Source organism: Jatropha curcas, chromosome 1 (assembly GCF_041381405.1).
Source record: "Jatropha curcas cultivar XTBG-Jc1 chromosome 1, XTBG_Jcur_1.0, whole genome shotgun sequence".
Classification (NCBI taxonomy): domain Eukaryota; kingdom Viridiplantae; phylum Streptophyta; class Magnoliopsida; order Malpighiales; family Euphorbiaceae; genus Jatropha; species Jatropha curcas.
The window spans coordinates 31,474,316-31,495,115 of NC_143151.1; the positions used below are offsets into that span (position 1 = coordinate 31,474,316).

The 20,800-nt window shown below is 31.5% G+C and overlaps 3 protein-coding genes across 4 annotated transcripts; all 3 read right to left on the minus strand.

Annotated features, from left to right (window-relative positions):
- Window positions 1-10,093: 10,093 nt before the first annotated feature.
- Window positions 10,094-11,784, minus strand: LOC149499389 (uncharacterized). The gene is made up of 5 exons (XM_089715969.1): window positions 11,679-11,784; window positions 11,056-11,205; window positions 10,579-10,665; window positions 10,364-10,486; window positions 10,094-10,255 (listed from the first exon to the last, which is right to left on the minus strand). Exons 1-5 carry the CDS (start codon window positions 11,782-11,784, stop codon window positions 10,182-10,184), a joined length of 540 nt encoding a protein of 179 aa, XP_089572095.1. The 3' UTR covers window positions 10,094-10,181.
- Window positions 11,785-12,911: 1,127 nt separating this feature from the next.
- On the minus strand, window positions 12,912-15,336 carry LOC105635075 (uncharacterized). Of its 2 annotated transcripts, none has more exons than XM_012218067.4 (6): window positions 14,929-15,336; window positions 14,451-14,603; window positions 13,874-13,963; window positions 13,644-13,766; window positions 13,332-13,460; window positions 12,912-13,213 (listed from the first exon to the last, which is right to left on the minus strand). In XM_012218067.4, the coding sequence occupies exons 1-6, from the start codon at window positions 15,035-15,037 to the stop codon at window positions 13,140-13,142; spliced, it is 678 nt and encodes a 225-aa protein (XP_012073457.1). In that variant the 5' UTR covers window positions 15,038-15,336; the 3' UTR covers window positions 12,912-13,139. The 2 variants fall into 2 exon arrangements, with proteins under 2 accessions (XP_012073457.1, XP_020535312.1); XM_020679653.3 differs by having other exon boundaries at window positions 13,374-13,460; window positions 14,929-15,326.
- Window positions 15,337-15,849: 513 nt separating this feature from the next.
- On the minus strand, window positions 15,850-20,787 carry ERH3 (P-loop containing nucleoside triphosphate hydrolases superfamily protein). Its single transcript, XM_020679654.3, has 7 exons — window positions 20,472-20,787; window positions 19,053-19,524; window positions 18,118-18,315; window positions 17,679-17,923; window positions 17,165-17,323; window positions 16,945-17,032; window positions 15,850-16,341 (listed from the first exon to the last, which is right to left on the minus strand). The coding sequence occupies exons 1-7, from the start codon at window positions 20,591-20,593 to the stop codon at window positions 16,060-16,062; spliced, it is 1,566 nt and encodes a 521-aa protein (XP_020535313.1). The 5' UTR covers window positions 20,594-20,787; the 3' UTR covers window positions 15,850-16,059.
- Window positions 20,788-20,800: the final 13 nt, after the last annotated feature.

The following is a 20,800-nucleotide window of genomic DNA, read 5'->3' on the forward strand; positions in this document are numbered from 1 at the left end:
TTACCCACAAAGCTTATGATTTCTTTATATATATATATAATTCAATTGCATCACTCATTCATTGAACACCATACTAAGTTTTGGCTTCCTCACAAAATTTTATTTTATTTATCAAAAAATCTCTCTCTCTCTCTCTCTCTCTCTCTCTCTCTCTCTCTCTATATATATATATATATATATATATGTATATAAACTAGTACTTGTAAATGAGGTACACATTTAACATGGTAAAATTCGAGTAGGTTTTAAGACAGCTAGGGTTTGGCTTATTCCTACTTTCATTTATAATTACAATATATAGTACAATACAAATGGTGATAATAATGTAGTTCATAACAGGCATTGAAGAAGACGCATACAGGAATCATACTGACGTGTCAAAATGATATTGGACCGTCTTATACTATAAGTATATTTATATACTAGTATATTGTAAGTAAAATCAATCAAGGTAAAATAATGGAAGAGATAGCCAAGGCAGTCCAAAACTTTTTGACGAATAGAATTGAGTGGTCAACTTTTATTCCTATATAAAGAAATTGATATTAAGTGATTACTCGTTTAATCAAATCAGTACTACTACGAGTCTTTTGTCATTTACTCCAATATTTATAAATGCCAGTTCATGGCATGTCTTTTTTTTTTTCTTTTTCTTTTTCTTTTCTTTATCTGCAAAGAAAAATATATTTAAAAAATAGTTAAACTTAATAAAGTAATAAATAAGATGTTGATTAAGGTAATAAATGATATTATTCTCTGTAAAAAGTGAAAATATAAATTTAATTTTAAAAAAATGTACTTGCTGAGATGATCTTTATACTCCATGGTTTTAAGGAGAATTACACATCCTGATCTTAAAAAAAAAAAAAAAAAAAGAATTCCATATGCCTACATCCAAGTCATTAGCTTCCCAAAGCACCCAAAAATCTGTTCCGGAAGTATAAAAATTTCCAAAACAACGACAAAAAAAACATGCAGATAGAGAAGGCAATGCAAAACCAAGTTCCTGGCGGCATGATGAGGTGTAAGATTATAGTTAGAAATTTTATGCATATGCGGTTAGGACATATGTATGTGTGTACAGTTAATTTTTATCTAAGTAGGGGTGGCCAAACTACGGTTCCGAACCGGTGGGAGCCGGAACCGAAATTGGTGGCCTACGTTTTAGTTTTGGTTCCACCATTTTTGGAACTGTGAACCGACCGTTCCAAGAACCGACCGATTTCAAAATGTTCTCTACTTTTTTATTTTACAATTATGCGATTTACGAAAAATTGGTGGAGAATCGGCCGGAACCGTCAGTTTTGGAACAGTTAAGGAACCGAAACCGAAACCGTTTGGTTCCAAATCGGAACTGGAACCGTCAATTTTCGATTCGGTTCTGATTTTAAATTTTTTGGAACCAGAACCAGTGGTTCCGGAACCGTGGCCATATCTGTATCTAAGGTATTTATTAATAAAATAAACAGAGTCCAATTTACTATTTAAAAGTTAATTGAAGGAGAGTAAAATCACTCAAGTTTTATATTTTGATTAAACACGTTATCTCAAATTAATATGGGATAATATATGTTCAGACATTAACATCAAGAGTGTGAAGTTTACATGTAAATACATGTATGGGTGACACCATATTGAAGTAGGATATACAATGATACTATGTTAATAAAATGTACCGAATCTAATTTACTCTCTAAAATTTAGAGAATAAAAGAGAATTATCTAAATCTTATATTTTATATAATTGACTAAACACCTTATTCAAGAGCGTGACATCTCGACCTAACAAAATGATCCAAAGACAGCAGATAAAGCAAAACTCGTGACAGACTTTTAGGATGGCGAGACTAGCTAAAGCAATGAAATGCAGGATAATATATTAAAATGGGGGAAACGAATCACTATAGATGCATTTTGATAGAATGTCATGTAGAGTTTGGAGAATTTCAAAATTAAATGTGTTCACTTGAAGAAAATCCTAAAAAGAGTGATCTCTTAAAAAATTCTTCATTCCATCTATAGTACAAAACCTTATAAATTATATTTAAATTCAAGATAAGTGGAATTAACTTAATCTCAATCGGACAATTCCTCCAATGGAATAACGATGCTAGCCCGTTTGAAAGACAATAGCTTTAACTGGGTATCGGTGGAGTTCTTCTCCGGGTTCTTTTTTTTTTCACTATCAAAATTAATTAAAAGACGTTTGTCTGCGTGTATATAAAAATAATTTCAGTGAACATTGTTTTCAGTACTTTGTTTCTGTTTCAAAAATTTTTTTAAAAAAAAAAAATATCTGAAGAATGTGGGAGTTTGGTTATCCACTTGGATCTCAAATAGGAATCTCATCGCCTAGCCCTCCATTTTTACATAAAAGTGCGTGAATTTCATTATCCACTTGTTAGAGTGTGAAACTCGTTGCCCACTCCCCTCAAAAAAAATTTTTTTTAATTGATGTTAGTGGTAGCGATTAAGACTTTAGGGTAAAAATTAATTCAAAAACTTTAAAAAATAAGTTCCTAAATTACTAGTCCTTCCATTCAAATATATAAATCATTTTAGAGTAATTATTTTGTCCTAAAATATAAAAAAGACATTTTGAGTATTCTTAGAAATAATAAATCATATTTTCAATTTTATCTTTATTTATATCATATACAATAATTATTTTAATCAAATTACCTTTGATTTTAAGATAAAAAATAATAAACTAAATAGCTTTTATTTTTATTATAATTTAAAGTAATTAATTATTTTTTTGATTTTAAATGACTTATACTTTTAAAAGAGAGAGTAATCCTAATATACAACTTAAATTATTAGCTTTGAATTCTTATTTTATACTACACAAACTCAATTTTCTCTTGAAATATTCCAAAATATTTTCTCATCTACTTATTAAATAAAAAAATTCAATCCAACAATTTAAAGAGTCAATCATGTGTGGTTTAATCTAGTTCTTTTAGAAAATGTGTGGAATGAGAAGTCTCAGAGTTCAAGTTCTCTTCTCCACAAAAAAGAGTTACTTCTCTTGTTGAGTACATATTTATCCACATCTTTTCATTTTTATTTTTTATATATATTATTTAATTATCCCAATAATCGGTCCAATGTCATTTCGTGTTCCCCTAAATTGAAAAATTCAAAAGAGACAGCAAAATGCATTTGTTTACACTTGCTTGATCATATCCAGCAACAGAAAATTTTGTTATAAAGATGGACATTGGAAATACTAATGTTATTATGACAATATATTATATTGCTTAGTTGTGCTTCCACCTCGATATGTTATCTACAAAGGGCTTCGTTATGCTATTGTCTATTCAGTCTATGAATCTGATGTGTCAAAAAAAAAAAAAAAAAAAAAAAAAGACACTATCCATCACGCTCTCTATTTGCAGAGAATTTGTTAAACAACATGAGCTATGATCAAGGTAACATTTTCTTTTTATTCTTCATTTTAATTCTTTTTCAATTTTTTTTTTTTTTTGTTTTAATTTGATTATTGTTGTATGTTCAGTATTCGTAATCAAATAGCTCTAGAATTAACCTCAGAAATTAAAGTGAAATCATCTCTCAAGTTCTCCTTTTTCCCCACGAAGGGTTTACCTTTATTGTGTATCATATTTGTTCCTAAATTTTTAGGATTACTTGAATTAATTTTAATAGAATACTATTCCTTTGAGGCTAGCTCATCTCCTATTTGTTATTTGTTATTCTGGCTTATAAAATCAATACTTTTCATATTTGTTTTTCAAGATTCAACCGCCTTAGGAAAGCAAAAGATTCAAATTAGGCAACCATGGCCTGGCAATAACAAAACCAGGAAGGTAGAGAATTTATTTTTAGTTTACAGTATTTGGTTATAGGTTTAATTCTAATTACATATAATTTTAAAAAATGAAATATACATCATTAGAAAGTCTAATATGATTAGGATGAATTGAAGAGTCATTTTTAAAATCTAACAACTGTAAATACATATTTAGCCATATCACCATCCACAGCTTATATTTATTATGACACATAGTCACAATCAATGATTGCAATTATAGATGCTTTGATTAGGAGGTCACACTATTTGAACACGTTAAGCTTCGTTTTCTTCGGTGTTACCGCTACCCAAAAATATGTGTATACATATATATTATATTAATAGGGTATGGAAAGACAGCTTTTTTAGTTTTTTATGGTTTGGATTCCTGGCTAAGGAAAGGAAAGGAAACGCCATTTGGGTTTTGGTTTTGGCTTTTGCTTGCACTAGAACTTTCCACCAGAAAATTTCCGAAATATCAAAGCCAAGAGCCAAAAATTTTAATTTATGGTAAACAAGTCGGTTATAATTGAGTTGCTCGTCCTTATTTCAGAACAAGTCAGAAAGCAGCAATTTCCCATAAGAGGCAATATTTTGCTGTGTTTCTCTCCTTCAACCTAACCGTTGAAATCTGAAGAAAGAACATCCAAAATCACTAATCCACAAAAAGCACAGCTGTCGACATTTTCAAACATAAGTTAAATCAATATATTTTTTATCTGCGAAAGATCTTTCACTTGCCTTGAGATCATTCAAAACTAAAATTCAAATGATTACTTTTAAAAAAATAAATTCAAATTTAATATTAATATATTTAAAAATATATTTGACTAGATTACAAATCGAGATATATAAATTTACTTAGACTTGAACCAACTAATGCTAAAAGATTAATTTGTAGTAATTAATTAATTAGCTAATTTTCCATAAGAGGCAACATTTTGCTGTGTTTCTCTCCTTCAATCCAACCGTTGAAATCTGAAGAAATAAAAGGCCTGTACAGTACAATGTCCAAAATCACTAATCTACAAAAAGCACAGCTGTACACATTTTCAAACATAAGTTAAATCAATACATTTTTTATCTGCAAAAAATCTTTCACTTGTCTTAAGATCATTCAAAACTAAAATTCAAATGGTTACTTTTAAAAAAATAAATTCAAATTTAATATTAATATATTTAAAAATATATTTGACTAGATTATATATAAATTTACTTAGACTTTAACCAACCAATGTTAAAAGGTTAATTTGTAATAATTAATTAATTAGCTAATTTCCCATAAGAGGCAATATTTTGCTGTGTTTCTCTCCTTCAACCCAACCATTGAAATCTGAAGAAATAAAAAGCATGTACAGTACAACGTCCAAAATCACTAATCTACAAAAAGCACAGCTGTTTTTGACATTTTCAAACATAAGTTAAATCAATGAATTTGTTATCTGCGAAAAATCTTTTACTTGCCTTAAGATCATTCAAAACTAAAATTCAAATGGTTACTTTTAAAAAAATAAATTCAAATTTAATATTAATATATTTAAAATATATTTGACTAGATTACAAATCGAGATATATAAATTTACTTAAACTTGAACCAACCAATGCTAAAAGGTTAATTTGTAGTAATTAATTAATTAGCTAATTTCTCATAAGAGGCAACATTTTGTTGTGTTTCTCTCCTTCAAACCAACCGCTGAAATCTGAAGAAATAAAAAGCCTGTACAATACAACGTCCAAAATCGCTGATCTACAAAAAGCACAGCTGTCGACATTTTCAAACATAAGTTAAATCAATACATTTTTTATCTGCGAAAAATCTTTCACTTGCCTTGAGACCATTCAAAACTAAAATTCAAATGGTTACTTTAAAAAAATAAATTCAAATTTTAATATTAATATATTTAAAAATATATTTGACTAGATTACAAATCGAGATATATAAATTTACTTAGACTTAACCAACCAATGCTAAAAGATTAATTTGTAGTAATTAATTAATTAGCTAATTTTGTGGATTTGGATATACTCAATGTGGTATTTTTAACACTTGAAATCTTTTCCCCGAAATTAAAGTGCGGCAAAAATTTTATCATAATTATTAAAATAATAAATTAAATATGCAGTCGAAGGGGGGGATTTATCAATACTGAGGATGGCTGTTGGCATTTCAAAACTATCAGGATAAGGAAACCTTACTATTTAGTCACTGAAATTCGGCCAAATTTACGAATCCATCCCTATATTTTAGTAAAATTACTACGACATCCTTAATGTTTGGTTCGTCTAACGTTGTGGTACTTCTATCTAATTTACTTGTTTTTTCCATCAAAACCAAGAGCATAATTCCTTGAAATAAAAAACCAATAACCTACTATCACTATAGGTGGAAAATGAAACATTAGTCTTCCTCTATACTCAAAAACTACTATCTCTGAGCTATATTTTATTGAAAAAATTTCAATGAATAGTGAAGAATTATTTGATTGGTTGATTTGTTTCGAATCATTACACGGTGAAAACTCGTATTAAAGTTATCTTTTATAAGTTATTTTATTAAAATTTAAACTTCTAAAAATGATGATGTTGGTTATTAAAATTTTGATTTTTTTTGCCGCCCCATTCTATTTTAATGAAAAAAAAATTCATCATTTTTCTAATTAACCTTGGATATGTCGGCAAGTGGAAGTTAGGTTCAAACGCTATGGATAAGATAATAAAGGAGTATACTGAATATGGTGATTTCATGAGATCATTACACGGTAGAAACTCGTATTAAAGTTATCTTTTATAAGTTATTTTATTAAAATTTAAATTTCTAAAAATGATGATGTTGGTTATTAAAATTTTGATTTTTTTGCTGCGCCATTCTATTTTAATGAAAAAAAAATTTCATCTTTTTTTCTAATTAATCTTGGATATGTCTGTAAGTAGAAATTAGATTCAGACGCTGGAGATAAGATAATAAAAGAGTATACTGAATACGGTGATTTCACGAGATCTTTAGGTAGAAGAAGAAGCAGTGGCAGAGCTTAATAATCAAATACTCTCTAACTTTCACTCAACCTTAAACAACTCAAAGCCAAATTCAAAAAACTGAAAGAGTCCACCGTCTGCCTTAGTAGTCTAGTTACTATTTTAAACATAACTTCAAGTTTGACTACTTTTCGCAATCAATCTTAATCATTATCGACTTGAAAAGCTTGCAAGTAGCTTAATAATTTATTATATTATTATTTTCTTTATATTCTCGTAAAAAAATAATTAATAATAATATAATATTAAATGTTTGTTTAAAAATATAATAAATATAATATAATAACTAAAGAGGAGAATACCAACATGATAAGAAAAGCAAGAGTTTGTAATATATGCATGAATATTATAAGGTGGCAATATTTTAGCATATCAAACATCATCTTCTGTATATGCATTACACATGTTTTTGTCCCTGCTAATTTTATTGCTCTGATTGGAAAAGCAAACTTGACCTTTAACCTTAAATTAAGATGGCCAATTGGGTATCTAATTGCTATATAAAAAAAGTTCAGGTGCATACACACAGCACAAATTGAAACATGCATGCACAGCGCGATAAGCAGGGTGAAGCTAGTAAAATTATTTTAAGAGAGTTAAATGAATTTTTTAAAATTTTTAAAGGCCAAGAATAATTATTTTTATATTTTTAAATATCGAAATGTAACTTTTTATAAAATAATTTTTTTTATGACCCGTGGCCCTTTAGCCCCCAAGGAGCTGTGCCAAGAGTTTGAAGAAAGTACGAATTCGAACCTTTTTCTAAAAAAAAACAAAAAAAAATCCGGCTGTGCTATGTTCCAAATCTCACTTTTAGGTTGCACGTAAATTAATGGATCGGTGACTCTTAGATTTTCTGACTATTAGCAGGATAGCCGTATAAAAACATGCAAATGGGTTAATCTTGCAATGGATTGGATCAAAATAAAAGCTTTGTACAAGTTATTTCTTCTATTCTCACTTTGTAGAAAATTGTTAAGTATGTAAATTTTTCTGTCTCTAAATTTGATATATTGGTTTACTGATAAATCAAATCAATAAAATACAGACTTTTAAAAATTATATCTACTTACTTTTTTCTTTTCAATCAATGATCAAAAATAAAATTATTTTCAAAAAAAAAAAAAAAAGTTTTCATTGTTTGGTTCATAAGTATAGTTACAAACCGAATTCAGAAAATTTATTCTCGTAAGTTTATATTTATAAATACAGTATTCTATCTTTATGGCGGTTGAAACGGTGTTAAATGCGGTGATAGGTATTGAACCTTATTGGAAAGTATATATATAATCCAATGATTATCTATAAATACGGTGCTCTACATTCAAGTGAAAAAAGGGTGGTGAAATTAATACTCGCTGTTTGAAAATTTTTTGTACTCTACGTTCACAATGAGCATGAAACTCTATTTTTCAGTTTTTTTTTTTTTTTTTTGAAAATTTTTCTGAGAAAATACAACATTTAAAAATTTGATTTCAACTTTTCTTTGGTGCATCGAGAATTCTTTAATGGAAATGAAAATTGCTAACACTTAAACTCGTACTGTTTTATTACAAGTCAGACATTCAACCATTGAATCAATAAGCCAAAAGCACAGTAAACTATATTATTTATAGTTTATTTGGAAATAAAAGTGGAATTTAGCCAAATGTATCCTAATACAAATTGTCATTAAATGTTTTTTTTTTCTTTTTTTGTACTTTGTATGTATCAAAACTTATCTTCTTTTGCAGATTAAAGACAAACAATTACAAAAGGATAATTAAGTGATATTTCAAAAAGAATAAGAAAAAAAAAAAAAGAATATATCTCTTTTATGGTGTAGTTTCCAAAGATTGAACTTTTATCAATAATATTCATTTAAATTTTTAAATTTATTGGAGAATGAACATCGGTCTAGCAGTGATTGTTTATACTTTACTGCGAGCAATCCGAGTTGAAATCTCTGTCCTTCCCATCACTCATCTTCTGTAACTTTAGAGGACAAAAAAACTTTACAGTTCTGGTTATTTTTTTCTTTAAAAGGCCTCACTTGTTCTATTTCTTCTCAAGATTGATTGAAACTTGTTAAAGAAAGAAAAAATTTATCTAGATCGTGTCCATGCTTTTATTTATAGACTAAATAATTGAAATTAAATATTTTTAACAAGTGTATGGAATTTTTTTAATGTATAATTAAAAATATCCGGGTTTTAATACAAATTTTTAATTTTATTGATTCGCTCTAAATGGAGCGATGTATTCAACGGGTGAGTTTTTTATGAAATGATAAACTCGATCAATAATTAAAACTTCAAACTTCAAAGACTCGTGAAATGAAATATTTGGTACAGCTGCAATCTACTTAGAAATTGTATCTTCCTTGTGCACATGCCGTATGCCCTCTTTGCACAGTTAGCTAAATGGATGAATCATATTATATATTATTATAATTAAAACAAAATGGTTGTATAAAATTGTTGTATATAAAAATTAAAATGCATAAACAAATTATTATGAATTTAAGCTCTAAATAATAAATTGGTGTTATTTTTTTTCTTCTAAGAATACTTGTAAAAACATTTTATCATATTTATAAACAATAAATATTGTATGTATTTATAAAATGAATTTTATATTCATAAAAAATAAAATATAATTTATACTGGTGAAATAAATTTTAAGCAAACAGAAAGAATGATAGCAAAGCCCAACATAACTTTTGTTTGGACCACTAAGTTAATTTTTATGTTTCTTCCCATTTTTGTTCGAATTAAATATTTTGTCTATTTGCTAATTTTAGGAAAATGGACTTCATATTTGGATAAAATTAACTAAAATGGTGATGGTGACTTTGTCTAAGAATGTAACCCTTGCAACTCTACATTTTGTGCGTGAGGTGTGTTTCGAGGGGATAAATGGGCCTTCGGTCCATGTTCAAGCTCATGAATTCGTTTGCTTCAAAACTGATCTTATGTGAAATGAAAAGGGAAGTGAATGATTAAAGTGAGTCCAAAATGATGCAATATTGATTCAAATTACAAATATTTAAATTATAGTAATTTAGATGGCGAACTCAAAAATTAGTTATAGTTACAGATTTTACTATTTTTCATACATGGGATGGACAAAATCATTTTTTATATCAGAAAATAGAATTCATCGTATAACGCGCGAAATTTTCATAATAAATAACTATAATAATTTAATTTTTATATTATTAATTAAGCCCCCTAATCAGATGAGATCTCATGTTCAAACCCCGTTTCCCTTATTGAACTGTTGTTCATAATGATGTATTTGAAATTGTAGAGCAATGTTCGGAGCTGGGAAGCTTCTGCCAACAAAATTATTGTTAATACACCAACACTCCGCTAGATGGTGATGGGGTACCAAACCCCAGACTGTGACAATCTTCTCCAAAGTAGCCTGATGGAAGATAGCAAGCGGCAGATTAGAGACCCTGTCGTATACTGAAAAAGCTAATCTTGTAATGTCAGCAAGGACCACAGTAACTAGGAAAAATGTCTGTCTTACATTGTTGAAAACAAGGCAACTGTGTATCGTTCAACAAATTTGCTGAGCCTTCGTTACACTGGCATGTGTGTGCGTTTCCATTAGGCATGCATGTCCCGTCGGCGCACCAAATTAAATTACAGGCTGTGAAATGGAATCCATGGTTAATTGGTTTGAGATTAGAAAGTAATAACTTGAATTGAACAGATCCGCACAGATAAATATACTATACTCACGTTTTGATATATTTAGCGGTGGCGGAGGTAGAGGAGCTGTAGGAGGCGATGCTGGAGATACATTACCACATCCTAAATCAATTGTGCCTGCAAATTCATTAATGGTGAATTCAGTTGTTAAGTTAAATCTAGAAGGTTACATAGGAAACTTTTAACAAAAAAGGACATGTTTTTTCTTAGCAAGGTTTGAATCTTGATCCTGGAGGATTATCTTCAGCCCAACATTGTCTCTGTCTTTCTTGGAATTATCCATTTCAGATATATTTTCCAGACATATTCACATTCTTTTGTACAAGCTGACGCACATGCACATATTCTAATTCTTGACATTGACATTATTTTTATCATTTCAACACCTAGCAAAAGAGACCCTTCTTGAGATTACCAAAAAATACAGAAGCTCATATGACCACACGCACAAACTACATGTCTCTTCTCAGATACAACACAGAGAGAGAGAGAGAGAGAGAGACTCACAATTTGGAATTGTACAAGAGAGGAAGGTCAAAGGACCAGTTTCCATCTTCTTCCAACCGGAATAGCATTCACACTCAAAACCAAGCAATGAAGTATTAGAACTCTTGCATGTTCCTTTTCCACAGTACACCAACTTACACATACCATCATCTGTACATAGAGCATCAAACCGCAAACTCCATAATAATTCAAATTTCCAAATTCCAGAAAATTTCCCAATGTAACATTAAATAGCATCAAAATATTTAAAGGGTGTTTCTTGCCATTTCTGTTTACGATTTTAAATTTCTTCTTTTTTCCCTATACTAAAAGCTTGTATCCTAGCTTTATCGTTTTCTTTTCTCTTCACGTGACAACTTAATTATTTTTCTGTTTCAAATAAAAAAAAAAAAAAGAAAAATCAGTATATTTTTATCGGTCTAATTGGTTTTCTTACTTCATACAAGAATGTGGCAAGAAATACATATCGGATCTATTTAGTAAGTATTATTTAAAGAAAATTATTATTTCATATTAAGTAGCCATAATGTTATGCAGGTTGGCTATTTGGTATTTGATATATATAAGAATAAAATTTTAATAAAAATGAAAAACAATTATACCAAACCAAACCGAGCCCTTACCTTCTGATGTGTTTGTAGAAGTGGCAATAAGATTGAATATGAAGAGATCGAAGAAAAGAATATGGAAAGAAAAAAGAGAGAAGTAATTGAGATTGTATCTGTCCATAGTACAGTAAGTTTGGAGACTATACCAAAGAACAATAAGTTTGGTAATGACAGTTAAAATGCAAAGAGCATTTATCAGAAAAACGGTAAAAACTGTCCAACAAGGTAGTGATAAACACACCTAGAAAATAGACCCCAAATATTAATAATTTAAATGCTGTTGTTATTTTTCATATTACATACAAACTCTAATGGGGCGAGATGTGCGATGGAGGAAGGAAACTGGTAGGTAGAGACGGTCAAATCAACATACATTCTATTTGTTTGAGAAGGGATGAGAATTCTTTACCCATAAAATTAGATTATCTCTAAATGGAGGAGACAAAAATATTGCATTGTTTTTCTTTTTTCTTTTTTTTTTTTCAAATAAAGCCTAAAGAGAATGAAATTATTTAAATTAGTGGTGAAAATGAAAAATTAGCCTGTCTAAGAAATTGAAATCTCTAATTAACTTCTCTCAATTCATTGTTAACAACATTTACTTTCAATTTTTCCTAAATCATTTTTTTTCTTACTCAGATTCTTTTTACACATCATCAATCTTTTTGTGCTCCGTCCCGATATATTTTATTTACCTTGATATATAGTAATCGAAAATGAAGACATTTTTATCATGATAATAGCTATAAGGGTAATTTTACAATTGATATTATTAATGTAATAATCTTAGATGAGATCTTAATTAGGTAGTTAACTTGGACGTAAAATGTTCTGCGTGTAAGTTTGCTCTACCCAAAGAATTGGGAAAAGCTGCTCGTGTTTTCCTCCTTTATGGCTAAATTCTATTCTCTATTATAAATAATCTTCGTCTTTTCAGCTCGGAAAATTATCGATGCCTCTTTTGGAGCATATTGCAAACTTTGGGTTGCAAATTGTACTGGCCCCTGAATTTCTTATTATGATCATTGTGATAAGTAACGTATAAATCATTTAAAACTTTTTTTTTTTTTAATACAAAAATAAGTTGCGACTCTACATTTTGTACACTTGGGCCTTCAATCCATGTCCAAGCCCATTAATAATAGTAGGATTCCACCTTTCCTATTGCTCTTATAATTTTAAGCTCCATTGAAGCCAGAAATTCATAATCTCACAATCCTAAAGATGAACAGACAACTCTTATGCCCCTGAGCCAAATTTGGTTTATTGATGATAATAATCAGCATTAATTGAACAGGACTAGCTAGTAATTATTGCAGCTGATAAACAAGTATACATGAGTTTTTGAGTAACAATATGTATATATGTATTACAAGTACATGTTTGTGAAGCTGTTTCTCTTATCAACCTGTGTATTTTTTAAATTATGAAGAAAATAATTTATCAGGAGTATCTTCTGTTGCTGATGTCTGATCTCTAAAGCAATGTAAGGGAAGCTGCTGCTAACAATGTCACAATTAATTCACCAACACTTGATGCTTTTGATGAACCTATCACATGATAAAAGAAGCGTAGCATTTATTATTTGCTTATGATTCTTAGTTATATATTATACATGCATATGCAAAAATATGTATATATTATATAGTTATATATATATATATATACCGTTGCCACCAGAGTTCAAAGCACTTGGTGGTGTATCATTACCCTTAGAGCCCGAATTGCTAGATGGTGGTGGTGGTGTGGAAATTGGCATACCCAACCCTAGACCGTGGCAATCTGCTCCAAAGTAGCCTGGTGGAAAATGGCAAAGGGTAGATTAGAGACTTGGTTGTATACTGATAAAGCTAATTTTGCATTTTGCAATACAAAATCAGGTTCCAGTTCAGTTTGGAACTATGATTTAGGCTACGCTCAACTACAGTAATTTCTTACAAAACAATAATTGAAAGAGTAATGAAGAAATGTCTGTCTTACATTCTTGAAAACATGGCAACTCTTTATTATTCGCCAAATTTGCTGAACCTTCACTGCACTGGCATGTGTGTCCTGTTCCATTAGGCATGCAGGTCCCATCGCCACACCAAATTAAGTTACAGGCTGTGGAATAGAATTTCGTGGTTAATTGGTTTAGGATTAGAAGGTATAATAGCTTAAATTGAATAGATCAATACAGGAGAAGTATTCTAAAGTTTAATTACACTCACGGTTTGTTAAATTTAGTGGTCGCGGAGGTACAGGAGCTGAAGGAGGAGGCGGTGGTGGAGACCCATTACCACATTGTACATCAACTGTGCCTGCAAATTCATCAATGCTGAATCTAGTCATTGCTTCTCCTAATACATCCACAAGTTAAATCTGGATAGTAGTATAAAAACTTTTAACAAAAAGAAAAAGATTTGTTTTTAATAAAAAAAAAGGTGGGATTTGGATGGATCATCATATTCAAACATGACATGAGAGGACTGATACATCCAGATCAATAATATTAATAGATTAGCAAAGAACTGGAGGATCTTCAGCCCAATGTATTCGTCTTTCTTTGAACTTTCCATTTCAGATGTATTTTTCAAGCGTATTCACGTTCTTATTCTACAAGCTGAATACATATGCACATATTCTAATTCTTGACATTAACATCATTTTTATTGTCTCAATTTTCAACACCTAACAAAAGAGACCTTGAAAGTACAAAAAGATATAGAAGCTTATATGATCACATATACAAAATACATCTTAATTCATAGATATAACACGCATAGAGAGAGAAAGAGAGAGACTCACAATTGGGAATTAAACAAGAGGGAAAGGTCACAGGACCAATTTCTATCTTCTTCCAACCAGAATAGCACTCGCACTCAAAACCAGGCAACAAAGTATTATTAGAATTCTTGCATGTTCCTTGCCCACAGTAAACCAATGCACACAAACCATCATCTGTACATACAAAACAACATCAAACCACTAACCCCATAGTAACTCAAAAATGAAAAACCCCATACAATTCCCAACATAAAAATAAATAGCCTCAAAATATTTTGGGATGGTTTGGCCTCATTTCTACTTTTGATTTTCTCTTTTGTAACTTTTCGATACTAAAAGTTTGTATCTTAGAAAAAAATTGATAAAAAAAAAAAAAAAAGGAAAAATAATTTCGATAGTTTTTCTCTTACAAGTTTTTCTGTTTTACCAAATAAGAAAAATAAAAAAAAATCTTAAACAAAAACCAAAAACAACTACACCAAACCAAACTAGACCTTACCATCTTCGAATGTTGTGTTTGTTGAAGTGGCAGTTGGATTGTGTATAAAGAGAGTGAAGAGAAGAAGATGGAAAGAAAAAAGAGAAACGTAGTTAAGATATCTCTCCATAGTTTGTGGGAGACTATGCAAAAGGACAATAAGTTTGGTAATGACAGTTAAAAGAGGATTAATAATAAAAGGGTCTGACAAGGTAGTAATAAACACACCTAGAAAACAAAGGATTAATAAGTTACTCGGTTGTTATTTTATACACAGCAAGTAAAAACTCTAATGGGGCGAGACGTGCAATGGAGGAAAGTGATATAGACGTTGAAGTCAACTTTTATTCACTGTCTGATTATAAGAACAGGTGTGCAAGAAATCAAAAAAAGTGTTTGAGAATATCGACTGGCTGCTAGTTTCTCGAGAAAATTCAATTGCCTAAAAGACCCGTTCTACCGGAGCATTCCTCTCACGTTCAACACGGGCTTAAATCTTTAAAAGTGACTAAGAATATTAAAATACACTTCTTGATCAGAGTCAAAAATAAATAAATAAATAAAAACAAGAAAAATAAAGAGCTTCTAGATTGTATGCTGAAAGTTGAAAATAAGCCTTAGACGGCAGATTTGCCTAGCTGTATTGATCTCCTCATGAAGCATTTAGCCTTCTAAAAAACAAGAAAAGGAAAACAAAACAAAATAAGAGAAGTAAATAATAATTATAATAATTTCAGATGCTCCTCATGAAATCATATAAATATATTAATATTCTTGACATCACTTAAACACTATTTTTTTTTTCTTTTTTCGGTGAAATAGACTGATATCATATCTGACGCCAAAAAAAAAAAAAAAAAAAAAGAAATTTTTTATCACATTTTCTTGGGTTTTTTCTTTGATCCGTGTCACATAAAAACAAACTAATAAACAATTACAAAGTTCTGTAAAATAAATTGAATTACATTGCATAGCAGAGCAGATACAAAAAAATAACATAATAGACAAATATATATATATGAGCCCTTTCCAATAATTGGATTACAAACAATCAAATCACAGATGAGAAATACAAACATAGCACCACAGTAATGAATCGAAAAAGAAAAAGAACCAGCAAATGTCTTCGTTTTAACATTGGAAATATACTCCTTATGCTGATCCAAAATCTGAAAACCATTTCTCATGCTTCTCAATATCAGCTTGGGATACACTTCGTTGGACCTTTTGCAAGGCTTCTTCAAAATCGCACATTGCAACAGGATCCTTAGAAATCTCATCTTTAGACATATTTTTAATCTCATCCCGTGTCTTCCCGGCTATCTTGCGCCTCATGCCATTTAAGGAAGCATCACGGCACACATTTGTTAGATCGTCTCCACTGTAACCCTCTGTCCGACGAGCCACTTCATCAATATCCACATCAGGAGCTACCTGATAACATTTTTTTAACCAGTAAGTACGCAAACTTAAACTAGACAAGAATAACATACAGTTGAAGACACCAGATCATTAACACGATTATAATAAACCATCATTTACAAGAAATACTTAAGATAAAAATATTGGTCAAACATAATTGCAATAAAACAAAAAAAAACCCACTCCTTGACACATAGATTGCATTATCGCAATGCTCTACTTCTAAATCGATGCATAGTTCCACTGATGAATGCTACAGGAAATAAATGTTAATGTTCAGAATTCATATATAATATAACATCTGGTACATAATTTCTTCATAACCTTCATACTCTCACAACCACTTTGAGAAGGATAGACTATTTTCAGAAAATTGCTTTTTTGAAAAAACTTCTTTCAATGAATTAGGGAATTATAGTATAGCCTTCTCTTTCATCCATATTTCATAAGCAGCAGCAGCCTAGAAACTGAAGCCTATTCAGATGCACTCACTATGTTTCAGATTATTATGGTATCTGTCTCAGATTCACATAAACATGCCTGTTCAGATGCACTCACTATGTTTCAGATTAATTTGGTATCTGTCTCAGATTCACATAAACATGTTTAATTTACCTCAACAGTTTTCAAATTGATCCTAATAAGCTCCTTACGACTCTCGAAATTTGGAAGTGGAATGTAGATACGCTTTTCCAACCTCCTCCTGCATTGCATCAGAGCCTTGAATTAGAGCATAATAAAGCAGCATATCAAATTATAACATCTTTTACAGATCCATATATTGAACAGAAAATTCCAGGAGAATAAAATTTTAGCAAAATGGAACACAATATACCTCAGAGCTTCATCTATGTCCCAAGGGAAGTTAGTAGCTGCCAAAACCATCACTATTTTTCGGCTACCATCTTCATTTGTGGAAGTATTGTTTACACCATCTACTTGAACAAGAAGTTCAGACTTGACCCTTCTAGATGATTCATGTTCCCCTGAAGCCCTGAGGTGTTGCAGGCATTCAATCAAAAAGAAAGGTTAGGCCAATAAGTTCAAATTTACATGCAGAGCAAACAGCTGCATGCAATGGAATCCATGTGCAGCTGAAATTAACACATAAATGAGAGGAAAAGAAAGCAACTTCAATATCATCACAAGGAAATTGAAAATATAGAAAGGAATTTCCAGCATATGCCATAGATAAACTATAGGCAGAAACTTTAGTCCAAACATGAAAACATGACACAATGCACAGTTTTGGCAATATACCCTACATGCACTGAAATTTCTTCCCTGATAAAAAGCTGTGCAAGGAACTAACAGGAAATCAAACCTCCACATATCGGTGAAATACTTACCCCCTGGCGTTGCACAGGGAATCAATCTCATCAATGAAAATCGTACTTGGTGCATAAGCTCGTGCCAAATCAAACAAGCACCGAACCATGCGCTCACTCTCCCCACGCCATTTTGAAGCCAATGTAGCAGATGAGACATTGAAAAATGTTGTCCCACACTCGGTAGCAACAGCTTTAGCAAGCAGGGTCTTTCCAGTACCAGGAGGACCAAACATAAGAACCCCTTTCCATGGTCTCCTTATTCCCTGCCAAAGAGGGGGAAAAAGTCAATGACATTCGTCAAGCCAAGAAAGTAAAAGCAAAATTAAATAGAAACATGCCATTTAACTCACAGAAGATGTGGAATGCATGATTAAGTGACAAATCTTAAGAACCAAGTATTAGTGAAAGATGAGAGTGTGAACTACAATCATATTTAATTTCAACCATTCAAGTATACCTGGAAATATTCAGGCATCCATAATGGAAGGACAACAGCTTCTTCTAGAAGTCTCTTTGCTTCACTAAGTCCTGCAACATCATCCCATCTAACTCCAGGAGTAGTTTCCAAGACATCCCTTTCGAGCATGGCAGCCAAGTCAGGATCAGGTCCTTCATATTGTCCCTTTTTGGACTTTCCATCTTCAGCATCGCCATTCTAACAAATCCATTTGCAAATAAGTTCACATGACAAAGACAACGATGAATGTAACAACTAATAAAAAAACAACTTACAAGTCTCACATCATTAAAATTACTTGGAATATCGAGTTAAATGTTACAATCCTCTGCCTAGCTAGGTGCTTGGTGAGTGAGAAAGGAAGAGATAGAGGGAAAATATAAGAGAATCAGAGAGAAGAGAGAAACGGAATCTGTAGAGGGAAATTGATTATTTATTGTATTAATGCCTAAATGGAAAATACATCTCGTGTATTTATACGGACCTATTAACAAATTCTAACACCTATCCGTCCAACCACTGAACTTAACTAATTCAAATTGTTCCAGCTCCTCATCCAACCGATTGATCCTATACTCTTCCTCTCATTGGTGAAGTCATAAAAATAAAATCAGCATATTTACCAGCAGGAAACAAATTAATAACATGGACAAAAAAAACATTCGAAAAAAAAAAAATTTGCAGACAACAAAGCAATCCGTATATCCTAAACAAATGGCGCACTCAGACAGCGTAATGATGTTTTCAGTATCCCAACACAAATCACCTGAATAGGATATAATTGTAAAAGGTGCAAATGCAAGTAGGCTCCCATATAATATGCAGATTGACATATTGTGCTACAGGAAAAAGAATGTAAAAACAAAGTCCAATATCCAAGTAAAGGTAAATGCTAAAATATTACAAACACTATCATTACATCTAGCTGAACTTACAGCTGAATCTCCCTTGCCAGGTTTTCCAGCCCCAGTGCCTTTCTTCCCAGTAGTTGATGCTCGGACCCCCGAGTTCACCCTGCTTGAACCACCAGACTTTTGAGCACGGCCAGTTGTACCCGTTCTTGTTGAACCACCACGACCCCAATTCCCATCCTGCGGAGATTTCCTCATACCCACTTGACCAGGCCTAGCAGGTCTCCTACTCGTTGTGTCACGACTTGGGGGCCTCCACACATCAGGATCATCCATAGGAGCACCAGAGGAAGTAGGGTACTCATCTAATGGTTGGAAAACAAAGGATGATTTAGCATTAATAGGTGGTGAGGCAGCACGTCGCCCTGTGGGAGTTTCCTTAAATGCCCTTCTCTCTGCATCTAATTGCTTAACAACTTCTGTCTCCTCTGATATGGCTTTCTTGGCATTCATCCATTTTGTACGAATTAAAGGGTCATCAAGCGTGTTCAGGTGCCTAAAACAAGACAATAATTGCAAGCTCTATTAAAATGTTCAAGCAACTACCAAGTAAGAAATTCTAGTTCCAATTTGTCACAGTATTACACTAGATATAAACTGAAAGCATCTAACAACAGTGATCTAAGTCCAATAAATGTAGTTAGAAAACATAAAATCTAACTGTTGTAAGTCTAGGCACCACCGATATCATCAGATTGTTGCAATATAATGAAGAAATTAAAGAAAGATATGAAGAACCACCAGTGCTGTATTTATTTGACCAAAATATATGGCAAGTAAAACAAACAGAGAATATATGTCCCTGCCTATAATCAAATGGATAATATGCCACTAAATAGAGAACCTAAATAGACACATTGTCGGAGAAATCTATTAACTGCTAAATTTGCTCGGTGTTAAGGCCAAATAACAGTAATCAAATGCTGCTTACACATGGATGGAGGTATTAAAAAGAAGAGAATCATCCTATTTTGTAGTCCAACCATCAGTTATCAAACAGACAAAATAACTGGAGACAGGGGCATAAACATAACCTGCTAACATTGTAAGGAAAAACCTGAAATTTTCCTTTCGAAGTCCCATTAATCTATACGAACAGTTTCACACGAACTTCTGAAATCTTTTGGCTCCTTCCAAGAAAGTTAATATGCATACTTTCTGGAAAGAACTTTTTTCTCTCCAGACAAAAAAAAATCCAGTAGCCAATTGATTTTCTACACTCAATGACAATTCCTCCCAAAAATGAAAATTTTATCCTCAAACAAAATAACATCAAACTCAAAAGAATCCAAATAGAACAAGCAACTCCATTTCCACCAAATCAAACACATTTAACGCTAAAACTTTTACAACTAAAAGCAAGGAAGCTCAAAAACTTAAAACAACATCGCAAATATTTGGAGAATAGTTTAATAGAGGGATAGAAAGAGAAGAATATATTACTTGTTGATCTGAGCAATGGCGCCGTCGAAGAAGATAATCGAAGTATCATACAAACCTTCGAGAGCATACTCTCGGGCCAGTTTTAAGTGATCCTGCAATCCAGTCAGTGAACTCCCCACCATTTTTCTTCTTTTACCCAAATTTCACTGGTCAAACTCAAAATCTAGGGTTTCATTCTCCTTCTCTCTCTACACTTTGGATTTTCTCTCTCTAAAAGACTGGCCGTCTCAGCTAGCTTGGCTTGGCCAGGCAGTGAACTTTGACGGCGACGTTTAAACGATCAAGGAACAGTTAAGAGAAAGCTGTGAAAATACTATATTCTCCCTCTC

Coding starts and splice junctions, on each gene's coding strand:
- LOC105635075 (XM_012218067.4), bottom strand. CDS start 15,037: ATGGAGAGATATCTTAACTACGTTTCTCTTTTTTCTTTCCATCTTCTT. Junction 14,604..14,928: donor AAACACAACATTCGAAGATG/GTAAGGTCTAGT, acceptor TTGTATGTACAG/ATGATGGTTTGTGTGCATTG. Junction 13,461..13,643: donor GTTGCCATGTTTTCAAGAAT/GTAAGACAGACA, acceptor ATTTTCCACCAG/GCTACTTTGGAGCAGATTGC.
- ERH3 (XM_020679654.3), bottom strand. CDS start 20,593: ATGGTGGGGAGTTCACTGACTGGATTGCAGGATCACTTAAAACTGGCC. Junction 17,924..18,117: donor GGATGCCTGAATATTTCCAG/GTATACTTGAAT, acceptor CCTCTTTGGCAG/GGAATAAGGAGACCATGGAA. Junction 17,033..17,164: donor GACATAGATGAAGCTCTGAG/GTATATTGTGTT, acceptor GATGCAATGCAG/GAGGAGGTTGGAAAAGCGTA.
- LOC149499389 (XM_089715969.1), bottom strand. CDS start 11,784: ATGGACAGATACAATCTCAATTACTTCTCTCTTTTTTCTTTCCATATT. Junction 11,206..11,678: donor TTCTACAAACACATCAGAAG/GTAAGGGCTCGG, acceptor CTCTATGTACAG/ATGATGGTATGTGTAAGTTG. Junction 10,487..10,578: donor ACCGCTAAATATATCAAAAC/GTGAGTATAGTA, acceptor TCCATTTCACAG/CCTGTAATTTAATTTGGTGC.